Here is a 15,571-nt window from a genome sequence, read left to right as displayed (position 1 = left end):
AGTCTCCTCCAGCACCATAATCCAAAAGCATCAATTCTTTGGCGATCAGCCTTCTTTATGGTCCAGCTCTCACTTCCATACATCACTACTGGGAAAACCATAGCTTTAACTATACGGACCTGGTATGGATTTAACCGTTGGGAGCCGCCCAGAGCAGGGCAACCCAGTCAGATGGGTGGCTAATAATAATAATAATAATAATAATAATAATAAGTGTGTGTGTGTGTGTTGGGTGTTGTAGCACCACATACACAGAGTTATTATTCCCTGTCAGAAACACAAGCTCCCGTTCCCCCCGCCAACATCAGGCAGCCCAAAGCTGCAGGCCAGGAGGAGAGAGAAGCAACACCTGTTGAACGTCTGCCATGCCGCTAAGCAGAGCTGAGACCCCTGCATTGCAGGGGGTTGGGCTAGATGACCCTCGGGGGTCCCTTGGTCCAGCTCTACCATTTTGCAAGCCCCAAGCGGAAGGCCGGCTTGTGATTCTAGTCAGGAGGGGCTGCGGCTGAGGGGTGTTGGTGGGGTGCCCGTGTGTGTGTGTCTGTGAGGGGGGGAGGGCGTTATGGCCGGCCTCGGCCGGAGGAGGCGGGAGAGCGCCGCCGCCATCCCTCGCGCCCTCTGAGGCGAAGGCAGCGAGGAGGCGGGAAAGGGCGACGCCGAGGAGGAGGAAGAAGGAGGCGCCCGGCCGCCGCCGCCGCCGCCGGCCTCGTCAGTCCCCGCCCCGCGGCGCTCGCGCTCCCTCTCGCCGCCCGACCGCCGTCCGCCCGTCCTTCCTCCCCTTCGTCCGCCGGGGCCGCCTGCCTGCCGCTGGGAGCCGAGCCGAGTCGCGCTCCTCTTCCTCCGCCGCCGCCGCCATGAGCTTCTTGTTGTAAGTGCGGGCCGCCGAGGGAGCCCCTTTCCCCGCCTCGCCGGCAGCAGGGCCCAAGCCGGGCTGCTTTCCTGGCGCCCCAGCCCCGCCGGGGGAGGAGGAGGGCGGCGGAAGCCCTTTCCGCTCTGCCCGGGGGCCTTGGCTCTCCAACCGCCGCCTCCTCCACCACCCCTGGGGTTATTTACTTCTGGGCTTTTTTGCTCTGTCGCTTAAGCCTCTTTCCTCACATCCTTTGTGTTCGTGTGTATGTATGCCTTGCCACCCCCTCCATGGCTGGCCTCCTCCTGCTCCCCCCTCCTGAGGCTCCCCATTTTCTCCGGCTCTCCCCAATTCTGCCCTCGCCCCTTTGCTTTCCAGCACAGTTGTTCCTTATGTGCTTCCTTTAAAAAAAAAAATCTCCACCACCCCCACCGACCGCAGGAGAAAAAAAAGGGGAAGTGCTTTTATTTGTATTTTCTGGTGTTAATGTTGCTGGTTCTCCTTAAATAGCTTCCCCCATATTGATCATCATCATCATCATCATCATCGCCTACTGTCCTTCATACAAAGATCCCTGGGCGGTTTGCAACAGAAAAATATAAAATGAAAATGCAAAATGCTTATTAAAAAGCAAGGGTGTTTTATTTTATTTTAAGGAGGTTATCTCTTTGCTTGCTTGACCCTTCGATTAAAAAAAGGGGGAGATTGGTGGGATGGGGGCTCTGGGAAGCCCCTTCTGTACCTCAATTGGGGGGGGGGTCCGCTTCTGCTGAAATGGGAGGCTGATTTGTTGCGCCTAAACTGCTTCCCATCCTAAAAGTTTCTGTTTCGTTCCTGGTCCTCTGGGTGCCTTTTGAGCTAAAATGGGGGTGTTAGCATTTTGGAGGATCTCACTGCTGTTGTCTGAATTGCCAGCTGCAGCCAAGTGGAGGAGTTCTGTGTTATAGAAAATATGGTGATTCCTGTTAATTGTGGGGTGAGAATGATGGTGGGGGTGTTTGTAATATCAGGTGCCCCATATGCCTGCCTGTTCTTCCCTCCCCCCCTCCCCTCTTGGACAGCAGCTTGGAGAGACTCCCTAGTGGTTTCTGTCTGTAACCATAAAATGAAATTGCATCCCCTAGTTTGTCTCCTCCCTTCCACCCCCCTCTCAGGGAATACAGGAGTCTGTAATTAATCGCCCCTTCTCCCCACCGGCCTTTTCTGTGTTTGAAAAGGCAGCAGTTTTTCTCTTGAGTGGTTCTTGTGATTAAGATAATGGTTGTACGGGGTACCCAACTTGTAGAGAAGGTTTTTTTGGGGGGGTGTTGTTTTTTTGTTTTGCTCAGACTGACAGGGAACGCAGCTGGCTCTGTTACGTAGGGGGCTAGACATCTTGGACAATAACCCTTAGAGATCCCCTTCCTCCTTTTGTACTCTGGCCATTGATTGCAACTGCGTTGTGGTGGTCTGGTTTGCTCTTAATTTTTTTTTTTTAAGTATCTGCTAGAGTGTAAAGCAAACTTTTGGTTTGCTTAAAATCTTTTTTAAAAAATATGTATCTAAATTTAGAAGTAGATTGCATGGTACTTGATAGTCTTTTAAGTTCCTCTAGGGAACACAGGACACATGTGTATAGTAGAAACTAAATTTAACATTTTGGCCTTCAAAATTGCACAAGAAGGAGGGGCTTCTTTTGTGAAGGGTCTATGTGCTTTGAGGTTTAGAGGTTCAGCACAGAATTTGAAGAATGTACATCTTCCATTTCCCTAATTCTAAACTTGAAGAAGCAATTTGAAGAAGTTTATTGAATTTTATGGGCAAAGGCGTCTTATACACAACAGTAAGCACCACGGAACATCCTGACTTTTAACATCTGAGTAACCAACATAGGATGGCTTAAAGAAAACCACATGAAAACAACTACTTTGCTTGGTTCTTTAAGCCTTTCAGTATACTATGCAGTTAAAAGCTAGTACAAAGCTTTTGGACTTTTGAAGGATTGGCACATGTTCTGAAAAACTCAAACCTAATTGTGTTACAACTTGTCTGGCATTATAGCAAGCAGGTACTGGAAAGGACAGATTGATGCAGACACTTGCAACATGAAAACAGCTCTAGATATCAGTAGTTGTAAGCTAACTGGCACATACAAAATGTGTAGGGCCCGTTGTTCTGTTATTTGGTTTCCTAGTTCAAAAGTACATCCAAGTAATCTCCAGTCCTTGCTGGTTGGAGTGGAGGCAATCTAATTATGACAATCAACATAAACCGGTTAAGTGACTTACAAAATAAAACACAGTGTACTCCTGGGAAAGGGAATGTTGGGGACTTAAAACAAAATAATCACTTTGTTGTAGAAGACTTACTTTGTCATGTTCCTGTAAAATGTAGTTGTGCTTATACACGCTTCCACGAACCTCTGCAAATATATTATTGATTAACATTAGGATAGCCCAGTCCTGTGCATATGCTTTAGCCACAGTAAGTGTCAAAATGTTATGCCTTATTCATTCCTCTTCTTACTCTTTAAAATATCTGGAATGGATTTGTGTCTATGCAAAAAACTAAACCCCCTCCCCCAAAAAACCACCTGAAGCAAACTTCCAGAGCCACATAGCTTTCTTTGTGTGCATGTGGGGCCATGTAGATAGTTTGGAAGGACTGTATCTTGAAAGGAAAACTAAAAACAAATTTATTTAAAACAAATAAAGTGTGTTTTCCTCAAAAAGGCAAAAAAAGAGGTGCTCTCATTTGCTCTCCTGGAGTAATGATCTGTTGTGGATTGATGTTTCTTTCTATATAATTAAGGTCCATAGTAATTTCTGATTCTGTAAACCCATGTTATCTTCATTCTGATTGTGAAAGCCAAACTGACAGCTGCATTTTTAAGAGAACTCTTCCTGAAGTTTGAGACTGCCTAAAAATACTTGCTGTGCAGATATATCAGTGAATTGTGCCCATCCACCCACCCTTGTAGAAGAATAGGACAAGAAATCTTCCATTTTCTTGTCTTTGGTTTGGGGTTTTATATTCATACCTGCCTTGGTTAGGAAACACAGAAGAAAACATTAAATATTTGGAAATGAGGAGGAAAGCTGGTTTTCTGATCTGCCTGTTCCTTTTGAGCTTTCACAGTTCTAAGAAAATAGATGTTGGTTCCTGTTGTGTTTCCCTTTTTTTGCATGAACGCAAGTGTCCAGCGCAGATAGTAGCCCAAATACATCATTTCTCTTCCTCATGGCAAGACATGGGTAGCATGTCTGTAGCAGGGCTAAAAACTTAGATATATAAGCTAAGTGCCAAATGGCTCCTTAAACCACGGTTACAGTCACCAAAATTGAATGCCTAGTTGCCATTTTTGGGCCAGACAGCTCAAAATCCATATTTTTCAATATGACTTTTTGGTTCCTGAAATTCGTTCTGATTGTGCAGATAAAATACAACAAATAGAATTCTTCAGGATGTGTTGCTAGTGTGTGAAAACAGTCAAGATCCAAGGATCCCCGGCTGTGCACCTCCAGATGGTGGAGACCTCAGGTGCCACCCTGGAGCCCAGGCATCTTCACTTGGTCACAAGTGGCTGATAGCCAGGTGCAAAATGCGCCTGGCAAATTTTGAACCCTGGTCTGTTGTGGGGCAGCCAGCATTGATGCTACGAGTTGCTGTGTTTGTGCTGTGGCTCTATGATAGGGCTGTGTACAGTAGTATTAAACTGGAAACTTGAAATGCAGACTTTCATATAGGTCAATTTGGCAGTGTTACTTTAAGAACAAATTACTGCAGAGTCGCAGAAACCATAGCCTGCAATTCCCAGGAAAATGTTAAAGATAGCTCTGGTAGGCGTACCATATGGCAATGTACCACTGCTTTTTAGAATTGCTTAAATTGCCTGCAAAAGAAACCCTTGTGAAGGAGAAGAAAACCCCACACACCTTGCTTAAGCTCACCATATTTCACTAGCTTGTTGTTTTTTGTTTTCGCATTGGGTATCTAATTTATTTGTTTATTAAATAATATATGTCCAACCCTTCCTCTCAGAGCACCCCAAGGCTGCAAACAAAAAGTTATAAAACATCTTAAAAACAATTCTGACCTAGATGCAGACAGGGAAAGATCTCAAAAGTCCTGTTGAAAGAGGGAAGGCCTTCAGTAGATGATGAAAAGACAACAGAGACAGCTCCTGTCTAATATTCAAGGGGGGAGAATCCCAAAAGAGTAGGTCGGTGCTACAACACTAAAGGCCTTGTTCCTGCACTATGCAGAACTGTACCTTCTGTTAAGGTGGTTTCTGCAGGAGACCCTTACCTGCGGAGTTCTGTGATTGACTGGGTGTACAAGGGCGAGGTAATCTTTCATGTATCTTGGTACCATGGTATATAGGGCTTAATAAACCCAAATCAGCACCTTGAACTTAGCCCGGAAGCTAATTGGTAGCCTATCTTCTAAGAGCAAGATAACCTTTCAACTACGTAAGCCTCAGTGAAAAGCACCAGCATGCGCAGAACTAAGCTTATTTGCCCAAAACATGTTTAATATATCTAGATAAAATGTACCTGTGGGAGTGACACTGATTAGGAAGCCTCCAAGATTATAGATTGCTTAAATGTACATTTTTACAAATCAAACTCTACTGCTCCTATTTTCTCTTAAGGCCTAGGTCTTTGTGTTAAACAAATTTGTATGATAATGACATTAAGATGGATTCAGATTCTTATATTATTATTGCTGTTTTTCACTGCAGTGACACAATCCCCCCCCCACTATGCAAACACATTTCTCTTGTATAGTATGTTTTGGATTTCCAGCAAGCTGCAGACATTTGCTCACTGAACAGAGAGGTCAAATGCACATCACACACTCTTAAGACCACACAAGTGTGAGATGCTATGGGAAAACTCTTGTCAGATTCTGCTCTCATTTTGCCTTGTATGTGGATACATGTTATGCCATTTATATACCTTTTCAGACTCCCTTTGGTGCTGCTTGGAAGCACATGCTCTTACATGCAGGAACTCATGCTTCTGTGCAAGCTAGTTAACTGGATATTTTATGCTTGCTTTTGAATCTGTTAATTGCCCCAAGCCTTTAGAACTGTGTATCCTGTGCTACACCCCCCATTCTGATCTCCTCCTTTTGTACAATATTGATTTGAAGGCTTTTAAAAAAATCTAGAATAGAATGGGCTTATTGTAACTATAAGCCCTTTGAGTACCCCATGGTGTGCCTTTTTAATGTAAAAGATAATAGCTAGCCTACTTGCCTCCTTTTTTATCAAGCTATCCCACGGGAGACTTGTCAAGCACTTTTAAAATTATATACATGGAAGAAGCTGTAAATGGCCTCTATGTGATGGCTCATCCATGTTGTTGCAAAATTGTCCATGTTGTAGCAAAGTCATCACATTGGGCATCATGTAATTATGCTGCAAAGCTGCCATAGAATGTGGAAGGATATGAAGTGTCAAAGATGCATATCTACATCAGTAGAATAATATCCACCCCCAGGGCAGCAGGGACAGAGAAGCCACAGGATGGAGGCTGTTTTCATCTTTCTCTGTGCCTTCTTAGCGTTTAGCATGCCAAAGGTATGCACTTAATCAACAATGGTAATGTATAGGCCATGTTGACAAGCTGAGCTGATGTCTTTCCTAATGGTTCAGAGTAAGCCTCACTTTCTACATTATGCTACCCCTGTCTGGGGGCGGGCGGGGAGACACATTATGCGATTTATTTCATATTTAATGGTGCACATGTTTTCCACCCCCTAATTATCTAGGAAGACTCTTATAGGTTGCATTTCTAAGACAGTAAAATATATTTTTGTAATTATTCCCCAAATACAGCTTTTTCCTTTCTCTCGCTGTACAGTGGATGCTCGGGTTGTGAACGTGACCCGTGCGGGATGCACATTCACAACCTGCAGCGTCTGCAACCCGCAGTGGCGCGTCTGCGCACGCACAGGTTGCAATTTGGCGCTTCTGCGCAAAGAGCGATTTAGTGCTTTTGCGCATGCGCAACCGCTGAAACCTGGAAGTAACCTGTTCCAGTACTTCTGGATTTTGGTGGTCCGAAACACGAAAAAACGCAACCTGAAGCACCTGTAACTTGAGGTATGACTGTATCCGAATATTAGTCTTAAACACACCTACCCATCAGCCCCATCTCTGTCACTGAGAACAAATACTTCTAGTCTTAGATTTTAGTGAATTGTTAACCCTGAGTGAACAGAGGTCAAGTTTTCTGCTTGGGGATTTGTTTACTTTTCTCCTTGGGGAAATATTTCTCACTAGAGAGTTGTCACCAGTTATTTGGAATCAGTATGTGAAACTTCCCATGTCTCCTCACCTCCTTGGTCCTATATAGACGTCTTAGTTTGCAGAGCCCTCCTGCCACGCCAGCACCCATTCCCAGCAAACATTTCTGTTTTATCGACTTTGGAGAGCGGTGCATTGATTTATTTGCTTTTTTCCATGTTTTCAACAAAAGGCTGTTGAGTCAGAATGTGTGCGCAGAATTTCTGTAGGCAGAAAGATCCTCACAAATCAGAAGTTGCCTTATCTTTGGCAAACAGTGAAGTCTGTGATGAAAGGTTATAGGCTGGGGGTACAGAACCCTTTTGGCTACATGGGCCAGATCCTTATGAGGATCTGCTTCGTGGGTCAAATTTGGCAGGTGGGGCCACCCACAAACCTTTTCACTCCAATCTTAAAGGGGGTAGGGGCAACCTCCCACTTCTTTTTGAAGTAACGAGGATGGCAATTGGTAGGTAGGTGGGCAGAGATTCAGGGAATTGTCATTGTGGACTGAGTTAAATTCCCTCACTTGATTTTCCTTACCCCTGCTATAGAGAAGTCATTGCCAATTGGGGACAGGGCTGTAAAGAACAGTATGCACCACCTTTTTATATTGGTAGCCTTGTTTCTAGTGATAGCCAGAGGTTTCTTCCAAGTTGATGGGAGAAACAAAGAGCATTGGAAAGTCTTCCAGGATTGTCTGCTTAAATATAACAATTTGATCATTTTGGAAATCATACCTCCAGGCATCTTCTTGAAGAAGAATGTGATTGTCCAGGCTACCACGGTAGTCCGTTAATAGGCATAGATGTATGTCCAAATTCTAGTTTTGATTGAGCTTTGGTAATTAATTCTCTACCAGTCTATAAAAGTAGAATAATAATGCCCTGCTCACCTGGAAGCTCAAAGGGTTAGTGAGATTGAAATAAAGCAATACTTTGCACAGTGAAAGAGCTGCAGAAATGAAGAAAATAATAAGTTGGTTAAAACACTAAATGTGAATTATTTTTTGTCATTGGAAGAATTTCTTTCTCCTTTTGAACGTTTTTAGCCAACATTTGATCTCCGGTAAATTAGTTGCTCGGAATTCTTCCTTATTGGACATAAAAAGGAAAGCTGTATAGATCATGCTGCTTTTGCCTCCAAAAGGACCCGGTTCTTCCTTTCACCCTTGTGTAAGAGCTAGAAATACTTTTTGCAGAACAGACCTAACTATGTTTTCCTAAACATCTGGGAAAGGTAGATATTTTCCAGTCCTTGGAACAGCAATCTGGGATGTCCAGAAGAGGAAATCTGGGATGAAGAGGAAGATGAAGAGGAAATTTTTGAAAAATTAGTTTTGTCGCTCTTTGTCTTCCTTAATAATTGGCAGGTTTCATCTTATGCCGTAGCTTTTAAGAACATCATAATTCACAAGTGCAGTTTTACTTGAAGTCTGCTCCAACATCTGTTTTTCTGTTCTAACATTTTCATCTTGTGTTTGGCTTTAGAAGTTTACGGATTTGCCCCAGGCTGGCAGATTCGCTTTCTGTGTGTTCCTCTTTTTGAAAGCTGTCAGAAACCATAGAGACTAATAAAGCATGAAAACTTAAATAGAAATTCTCCATTTACCCTGAGTGCATTAACTTCTCTAGAAGTTAATATTGTCACAATGTATAAATTCTTCTCCATTCCTTCTCAAATGATTTACATTTTGTTGTATAATTCCTAAATCACATATGCAGCTTGTGCAGACATAATGTTGACTCCCTCTTAATTGCAATTAAGAAATCAGGAGCCGTTCTTGAGAATGCATGTTCCCTTCTCAGGATAGAATACTCTCCTGTTCCCTAACTATGGTTTCCAAGCAATACTGGTCTGAAACCAGCTGTAAAAGGTGATCTGGTTAAACAGGGTTCTTGGTTAGTCTTGGCAGCACTTGGTATTATTCTGGAATATCTGAGTTTGGGGCCAGTCAGGTTTGTGTTAGATGGCCAATTCAACAATTTCATGCCATCCATTTTTAAACCCTTTCTTTGCTGCAACTTAAGAACTTCCGGAGGCGGCGCGAAACAAGTAATGGCGGTCCTCTTCGCGCTGCGAAGAGGGGCTCCGCAGAAAAGGGTCGTTCGCTGCGGCAAAGCGACGACCCACTAAGAAAAACCACGAGCAGAGTGAGCTCGTGGCCGTGGGATCCGGCGGGCACCTAGAGCAACCCCCAAAACGAAGAAGGGACCCCGTAAGGGGCTCCGGAAGCGCGGAGGGGAAGCGGTGCTGTGGATTCATCGCTCTTTCTGCGGGAGTGAAGCCGCGCGGCTGTTACGGATGAGCGCCGACCTTTCTTCCTTCTACATTGGATTACAAACCAACTACTCGTGAGTAAGATTCACCTGAGATTGGATTACAAAATTTATGAATTTGGCTGAAAGCGGGAGACGAGAAAAAGGAAGTCCGTCTCCCGATGGTGCTTAGTGATCAAAGGCAAAGGATTTGACAGGCTGGAAGCAGCACAGAAGGGCTTTAAAACAAGAGAAATCATACGCTTAGAGAAGCTGGAAACTGAAAGGCAAGTTACTTTTATTTCTTTGGGACTGGCTCTATCTTTCTTTATGGGGACTTTCTCCTCTGCTAAACTTACTAAAAAATTTTAAAGACTTTAAAAACCCAAGCCCCGGACTTGCAGCGGGACAAAAGGCTGTTTTGCAGATACACTTACAAATCTGAAATGGATATTTAGAGGCATCACTGTTGGATACAATTTAACAACTGTACTTTGCACCTTTTAAGAGACTTGTGGCAACATTGTGAGAGCTCTGCTTGAGGGAAAAGGTCTTCTCCAAAGACTATTGTTAATTTACTTAATTGCAGGAACTTTAATGGCGACTGAAACTTTGTTTCTTCCTTCCTGAACTGCAACAGTACTCCCTCTAGTGGAGTTTGGGATTTACAATTTCCTGGGAACCAACTTTGCTTTGTCTCTCTGTGGTTTGGTTGTTTACTCCAAGGCCTGCCTTTCCCATGAAATTTTTGACAGCTTGACCTTGAATCCATAGACAGGTGGGGAATGAGCGACAGAGTAAAAACAAGAGCTGCGTCGAAGGCAGGGAAAGGCAAACTGACACAAACAACCCTATTTTCTCAGGGACGCAGATCTTCAGTCCCTGCCGTCTTGCAGACTGCACCCTCGCCAACAACTCTAACTGAAGAAGCTGAACAATTAACAGGTGAGGATATGGCATCTGGAGGGTCTAACACTTTGTTAGAGGAAATGTTACAACAATTTGCAATTTTGAACAAAAAAGTGGATGACCAAACTGCAAAAATTGATTTAGCCACATCCTCAATTACCAAACTTTCAGAACAGGTGGCTAAGCACTCACAAGACATTGGAAATCTAAACGACGTAACATCTGAAAATCGAAAATTGGCGGAGGCTGCGAACCAAAAAGCAGAGGCCGCAGCAAAAGGAGTGGAGGAACTGAAAGGAGAGGTAAGACCGCTCCACAAACATATTACAGACCAGCAGGCCTACCTGTCTTTGGTGGAACTGCGAAACAAGGAAAATAATCTGAGATTACGCTCTATCCCAGAGATTGAGAAAGAGGACTTGATAGGTTTTCTAACAGCAGAATTCTCTAAATTCTGGGGTATTAATGAAGACACAGACTTTAAAATAACAACTGCATTTAGATTGGGAAGAGTCGTTGGAAAAGACAGGCCTAGAGACTGTTTGATCATCTTAGGGACTAAACAGGAGAGAGACAAGCTACTTGACCTACATTTTAACAAAGCACTTGTGATACAGGACAGAAGAGCACAAATCTACAAGGACATCCCTAAGCAACTACTGGATCTCAGATCTAACTATACTGACCTAGCTGGACTTTTGAGAGGTAACGGAATACCATACAGGTGGGAGTTTCCACAAGGCCTTTCATTCAAATACAAAGGAAAGAAGATAAAAATCAAAACGAAAGAGGATAGCCAGAAGTTCCTACACGACAACGGAGAAGACTTGCAGAAAGGAGCAGCAGCTATTTGGCCACCACCAGAGTCTGGGAAAGAGCCACCACCTTCGGACTCGGACAAAAAAGAAGACACCCAATAAAGAGTAACAACAGATCGATACAGGATGTCTCTGCAGCTGTATAGTTGGAACATTAATGGCGCGAATTCCCCAGAAAAACGCAAAAGGATCTTCCATATTCTAAAGAAAGAAAATTTGGACATAATTTGTTTGCAAGAAACTCATGTGACCAGGTTACACAAGAAGGTGTTAATAAATAAAAGATTAGGCCAAGAATTTATTTCATCAGACAGAGTTAAAAAGAGAGGCGTGGTGATCTACGCCAAGGAGAACCTTTCACCAAAATTCTTGTTCAAAGATGAACAAGGAAGAATCCTGGCTATTGAAATATCGACCCAAGGAGAGAAAATATTGATATTAGGAATCTACGCACCAAATGAGGGGAAATCAGAATTTTACAAGAAGCTGCATGAGACATTACTGGACTATCTGGACTATTCTAACATCATTATGATGGGAGATATGAATGGGGTTGTCTCTACTTTTATGGATAAGTCACAGAACCAGAATTTGACCAAAGATGGAAGACTACCAAAAACCTTTTTTGAATTAACTGACAATATGGATTTAATTGATTTATGGAGGACGAGAAACCCCCTTGGTAAAGAAGGAACTTTCTTTTCTGAGGCCCATCTGTCATGGACAAGAATCGACCAAATTTGGACAACTAGAGGGCTGGCACCTAAGACTATAAAAATAGAAATCTGCCCAAAGACATGCTCCGACCATAACGCTTTGAAAATGGAAATGAGACTTACTACTGCCGATTCCTTCAGATGGAAAATGAATGACAACCTGTTAAGAGATCAAGAGATTGTAAAGAAGGCCCAAAAAGCTTTAAAGGACTATTTTGAAATTAACTTGAATACCTCGGTGGAAAAAAGAATAATCTGGGACGCGAGTAAAGCTGTTATGAGAGGGTTTCTGATACAACAGAATACGATCAAGAAAAAGTTCTGGAATGGTAAAAAGGATAAGATATTGGAGAAGATAAGAGATGGTGAGAAAAAATTAAGATTAAACCCAAAATCAAAGGAGACTTTAAGAGAAATTAAATTCCACCAGTCACAATATGCGAAACTGATTAATCAAGAAGTGGAATGGAAGATTAAACAAATGAAACAAAGATCTTTTGAGTCGGCGAATAAATGTGGGAAACTGCTAGCTTGGCAGTTGAAAAAGAGACAAAAATTAAATTATGTTACCAATCTAGAAGTTGAAGGAAAGAACATTCAGAAACCGGGAGAAATTAGAAAGTGTTTCCAGAAATATTTTAAAAAATTGTATACACAAGGATCCGAGGATGCGACTGAGATAGAACAATTTTTGAAAGAAAACGGCCTTCCAGAATTATCACAAGAAAAGAGATCAATCTTGAACTGTAAAATAACACAACAGGAAATTGAGGATGCCATTCAGAATATGCAGCTAGGCAAATCTCCAGGCCCTGATGGACTCACCTCCAAATACTATAAGACTTTAAAAGACTACTTGATACAACCATTAATGGAGGTTTGTAACCAGATTATGGGGGGAGGGAGGGCACCAGATACGTGGAAAGAAGCATTCATCACACTGATACCTAAAGTGGAAACTGAAAAGACTCAACTTAAGAACTACCGACCCATCTCACTCCTAAACGTGGATTACAAAATATTTGCGGATGTTTTAGCTAATAGATTTAAAAAAGTATTAAATGAAGTAATTCATAAGGACCAAGCAGGCTTTCTCCCAGGCAGACATTTGTTTGACAACACCAGGAACATTATCGATATTCTGGAACTTTTACAAACAAATATTAACACCAAAGCAGTGTTAATTTTTATTGATGCGGAGAAGGCCTTTGACAACATTTCTTGGAAATTTATGAAGGAAAATTTGGAAGGGATGGGAGTGGGAAGGGGGTTTGAGAATGGAATAGAGGCAATCTATTCAGAACAAAAAGCTAAGTTGATAGTGAACAATGTGGTGACAGAAGAACTTCATATTGAAAAAGGAACACGCCAGGGGTGCCCCCTATCCCCTCTGTTGTTTATTTCGGTTCTGGAGGTTTTGCTGAATATGATAAGGGAGGATCGGCAGGTACAAGGAATACGGGTCGGAGCGAAACAATATAAACTGAAAGCATTTGCAGATGACTTGGTTTTAACATTACAGGAGCCAGAACCTAGTACAAAAAGAGTTTTGGAATTGATTCAGAAATTTGGTCGGGTGGCGGGTTTTAAGTTGAACAAACAAAAAACTAAGGTGTTAGGGAAAAATTTGACGGCTATTGAAACAGAGGGGTTCCAGAGGGAAACAGAACTAAACATTGTTAAAAAAGTGAAATACCTGGGGGTTAATCTGTCTTCTAAGAATTTGAATCTATTCAAAGATAATTATGAAAAATGCTGGTCAGAGGTTAAAAAAGATTTTGAAATTTGGTCAAGACTGAAATTATCCTTGTTAGGCCGAATTGCAGTTATAAAAATGAACGTTTTGCCAAAAATGTTGTTTCTGTTTCAAGCCTTGCAGGTCGTGGACAGAGTGGAATGTTTTGGAAAGTGGCAGAGGGATATTTCTAGGTTCGTCTGGCAGGGCAAAAAGCCCCGAATAAAGTTTAAAATACTAACTGATGCAAAGGAGAGAGGGGGGTTTGCCCTGCCGGACTTAAGGTTATACTATGAAGCTGCGGCCTTCTGCTGGATGAAAGATTGGATCTTATTGGAAAACACTGATGTCCTAGATCTGGAAGGCTTTAACAATTCGTTAGGTTGGCATGCGTATTTGTGGTATGACAAGGGGAAAACATATGGAATGTTCAAAAACCATATTGTCAGGAAAGCAATATATATGGTCTGGAAAAAATACAAAGACTTATTGGAAAGTAAAACTCCGAGGTGGATCTCACCAATAGAGGCCAAAGCTCGGAAAACAGCCAATATGGAGGCACATTGGCCGAAATATTGGGAAATAATAGAAAACATCGGAGGTAATTGGAGGTTGCAGAGCTTTGAAAAACTAAAGGATAAGGTGCAAAATTGGCTACACTATGCCCAAATTAATGAGGTTTTTAAGCTAGATAAAAAAGTAGGATTCCAGGTGGAAAAATCGAAACTTGAGACAGAGTTGCTAGAACCAAAGACCAAGGTATTATCGAGAATGTACAACTTGCTGCTTAAATGGAACACTCAGGATGAGACAGTTAAGTCAGCCATGATAAAATGGGCTCAAGACATTGGTTACAATATTATGTCCGAAGACTGGGAAAGGTTATGGACCACCGGTATGAAATTTACGGCATGTAATGCCTTGAAAGAAAACATTATGAAAATGGTATACCGGTGGTACATGACCCCAGTCAAACTTGCTAAGATATACCATTTGTCTGACAATAAATGTTGGAAATGTAAGGAGGCTGAAGGGACATTCTTTCACCTCTGGTGGACTTGTCCAAGATTGAAGGCCTTTTGGGAAATGATTTACAACGAGTTAAAAAAGGTGTTTAAGTACACCTTCCCCAAGAAACCAGAGGCCTTCCTTCTGGGCATTGTCGGCCAGAAGGTGTTAAAAAAGGTTAGAACTTTTTTTATGTATGCTACAACAGCAGCAAGAATCCTTATTGCTAAGCATTGGAAGACCCAAGATTTGCCCACACTGGAGGACTGGCAGACGCAATTGATGAACTACATGGAACTGGCCGAGATGACTGCAAGGATCCGAGACTTGGGAGAAGAGGCAATGGAGGAGGACTGGAAAAAATTTAAAGACTATTTGCAGAAGTATTATAAGTTGTATGAAACATAAGACGTCGTATGATTTGGAACGTTAGCCCCAGCAATGAAATTTAATTATCTATGAAACTGATAACATTCATGAAAGAATCAAAGTTTAAACGGGTAAAAAGGATATTATGTTATATTTTTAGAGTAATTGGAGAATAAGAGATTTAAACTTAAATTGCAACTGAAAATGTAAAGAAACACATGAAATAAGGGTATAATTTGCTGGCAAATTTTATTATCAAGAATGCACTCATGTGGGAGATGTGGGGAAGTCCAATGGAAATTTGAAATAAGTTGTCGAAATGGTTGAGATTTTCTGTTTTTTCTTCCTTTTTTTCTTTAGCTCTGTCTTTCTTTTTGTTTTCTCTGTAATTTGGAAAAAATGTAATAAAAATTATTATAAAAAAAAAAAGAATTATGAAATTCATTGCTGCATAGAAAGCTGCTTTACAGAGTCATGCTATTGCTTATCTAGTACACTATTGCATGGTCTGAATGGGAGTTTTAACCAGCCCTACCTGGAGAAATACTACTACTACTACTACTACTAATGATGATGATGATGATGATGCCCCACCCATCTGACTAGGCTGTCCCAGCCACTCTGAGCTGCTTCCAAC

General features: G+C 42.2%; 1 protein-coding gene across 3 annotated transcripts in view; it reads left to right on the top strand.

Annotated features, from left to right (window-relative positions):
* Positions 1–15,571, top strand: part of MOB1B (MOB kinase activator 1B) — a 244,326-nt gene that overhangs the window by 203,851 nt on the left and 24,904 nt on the right. For 2 of the 3 annotated variants that reach the window (XM_082236774.1, XM_082236772.1), the window contains exon 1: positions 540–868. In XM_082236774.1, the coding sequence (XP_082092900.1) occupies positions 855–868 (14 nt within the window). In that variant the 5' untranslated portion in view covers positions 540–854. Of the gene's footprint in view, positions 1–539; positions 869–15,571 lie in introns of those variants that run through there. The other variant, XM_082236773.1, reaches the window with a different exon arrangement.

Source organism: Podarcis vaucheri (assembly GCF_965113315.1).
Source record: "Podarcis vaucheri genome assembly, chromosome: 9".
Lineage (NCBI taxonomy): Eukaryota > Metazoa > Chordata > Lepidosauria > Squamata > Lacertidae > Podarcis > Podarcis vaucheri.
The sequence above is the reverse complement of the archived record's forward strand: the minus strand, read 5'-3'. Positions and strand labels throughout refer to the sequence as shown.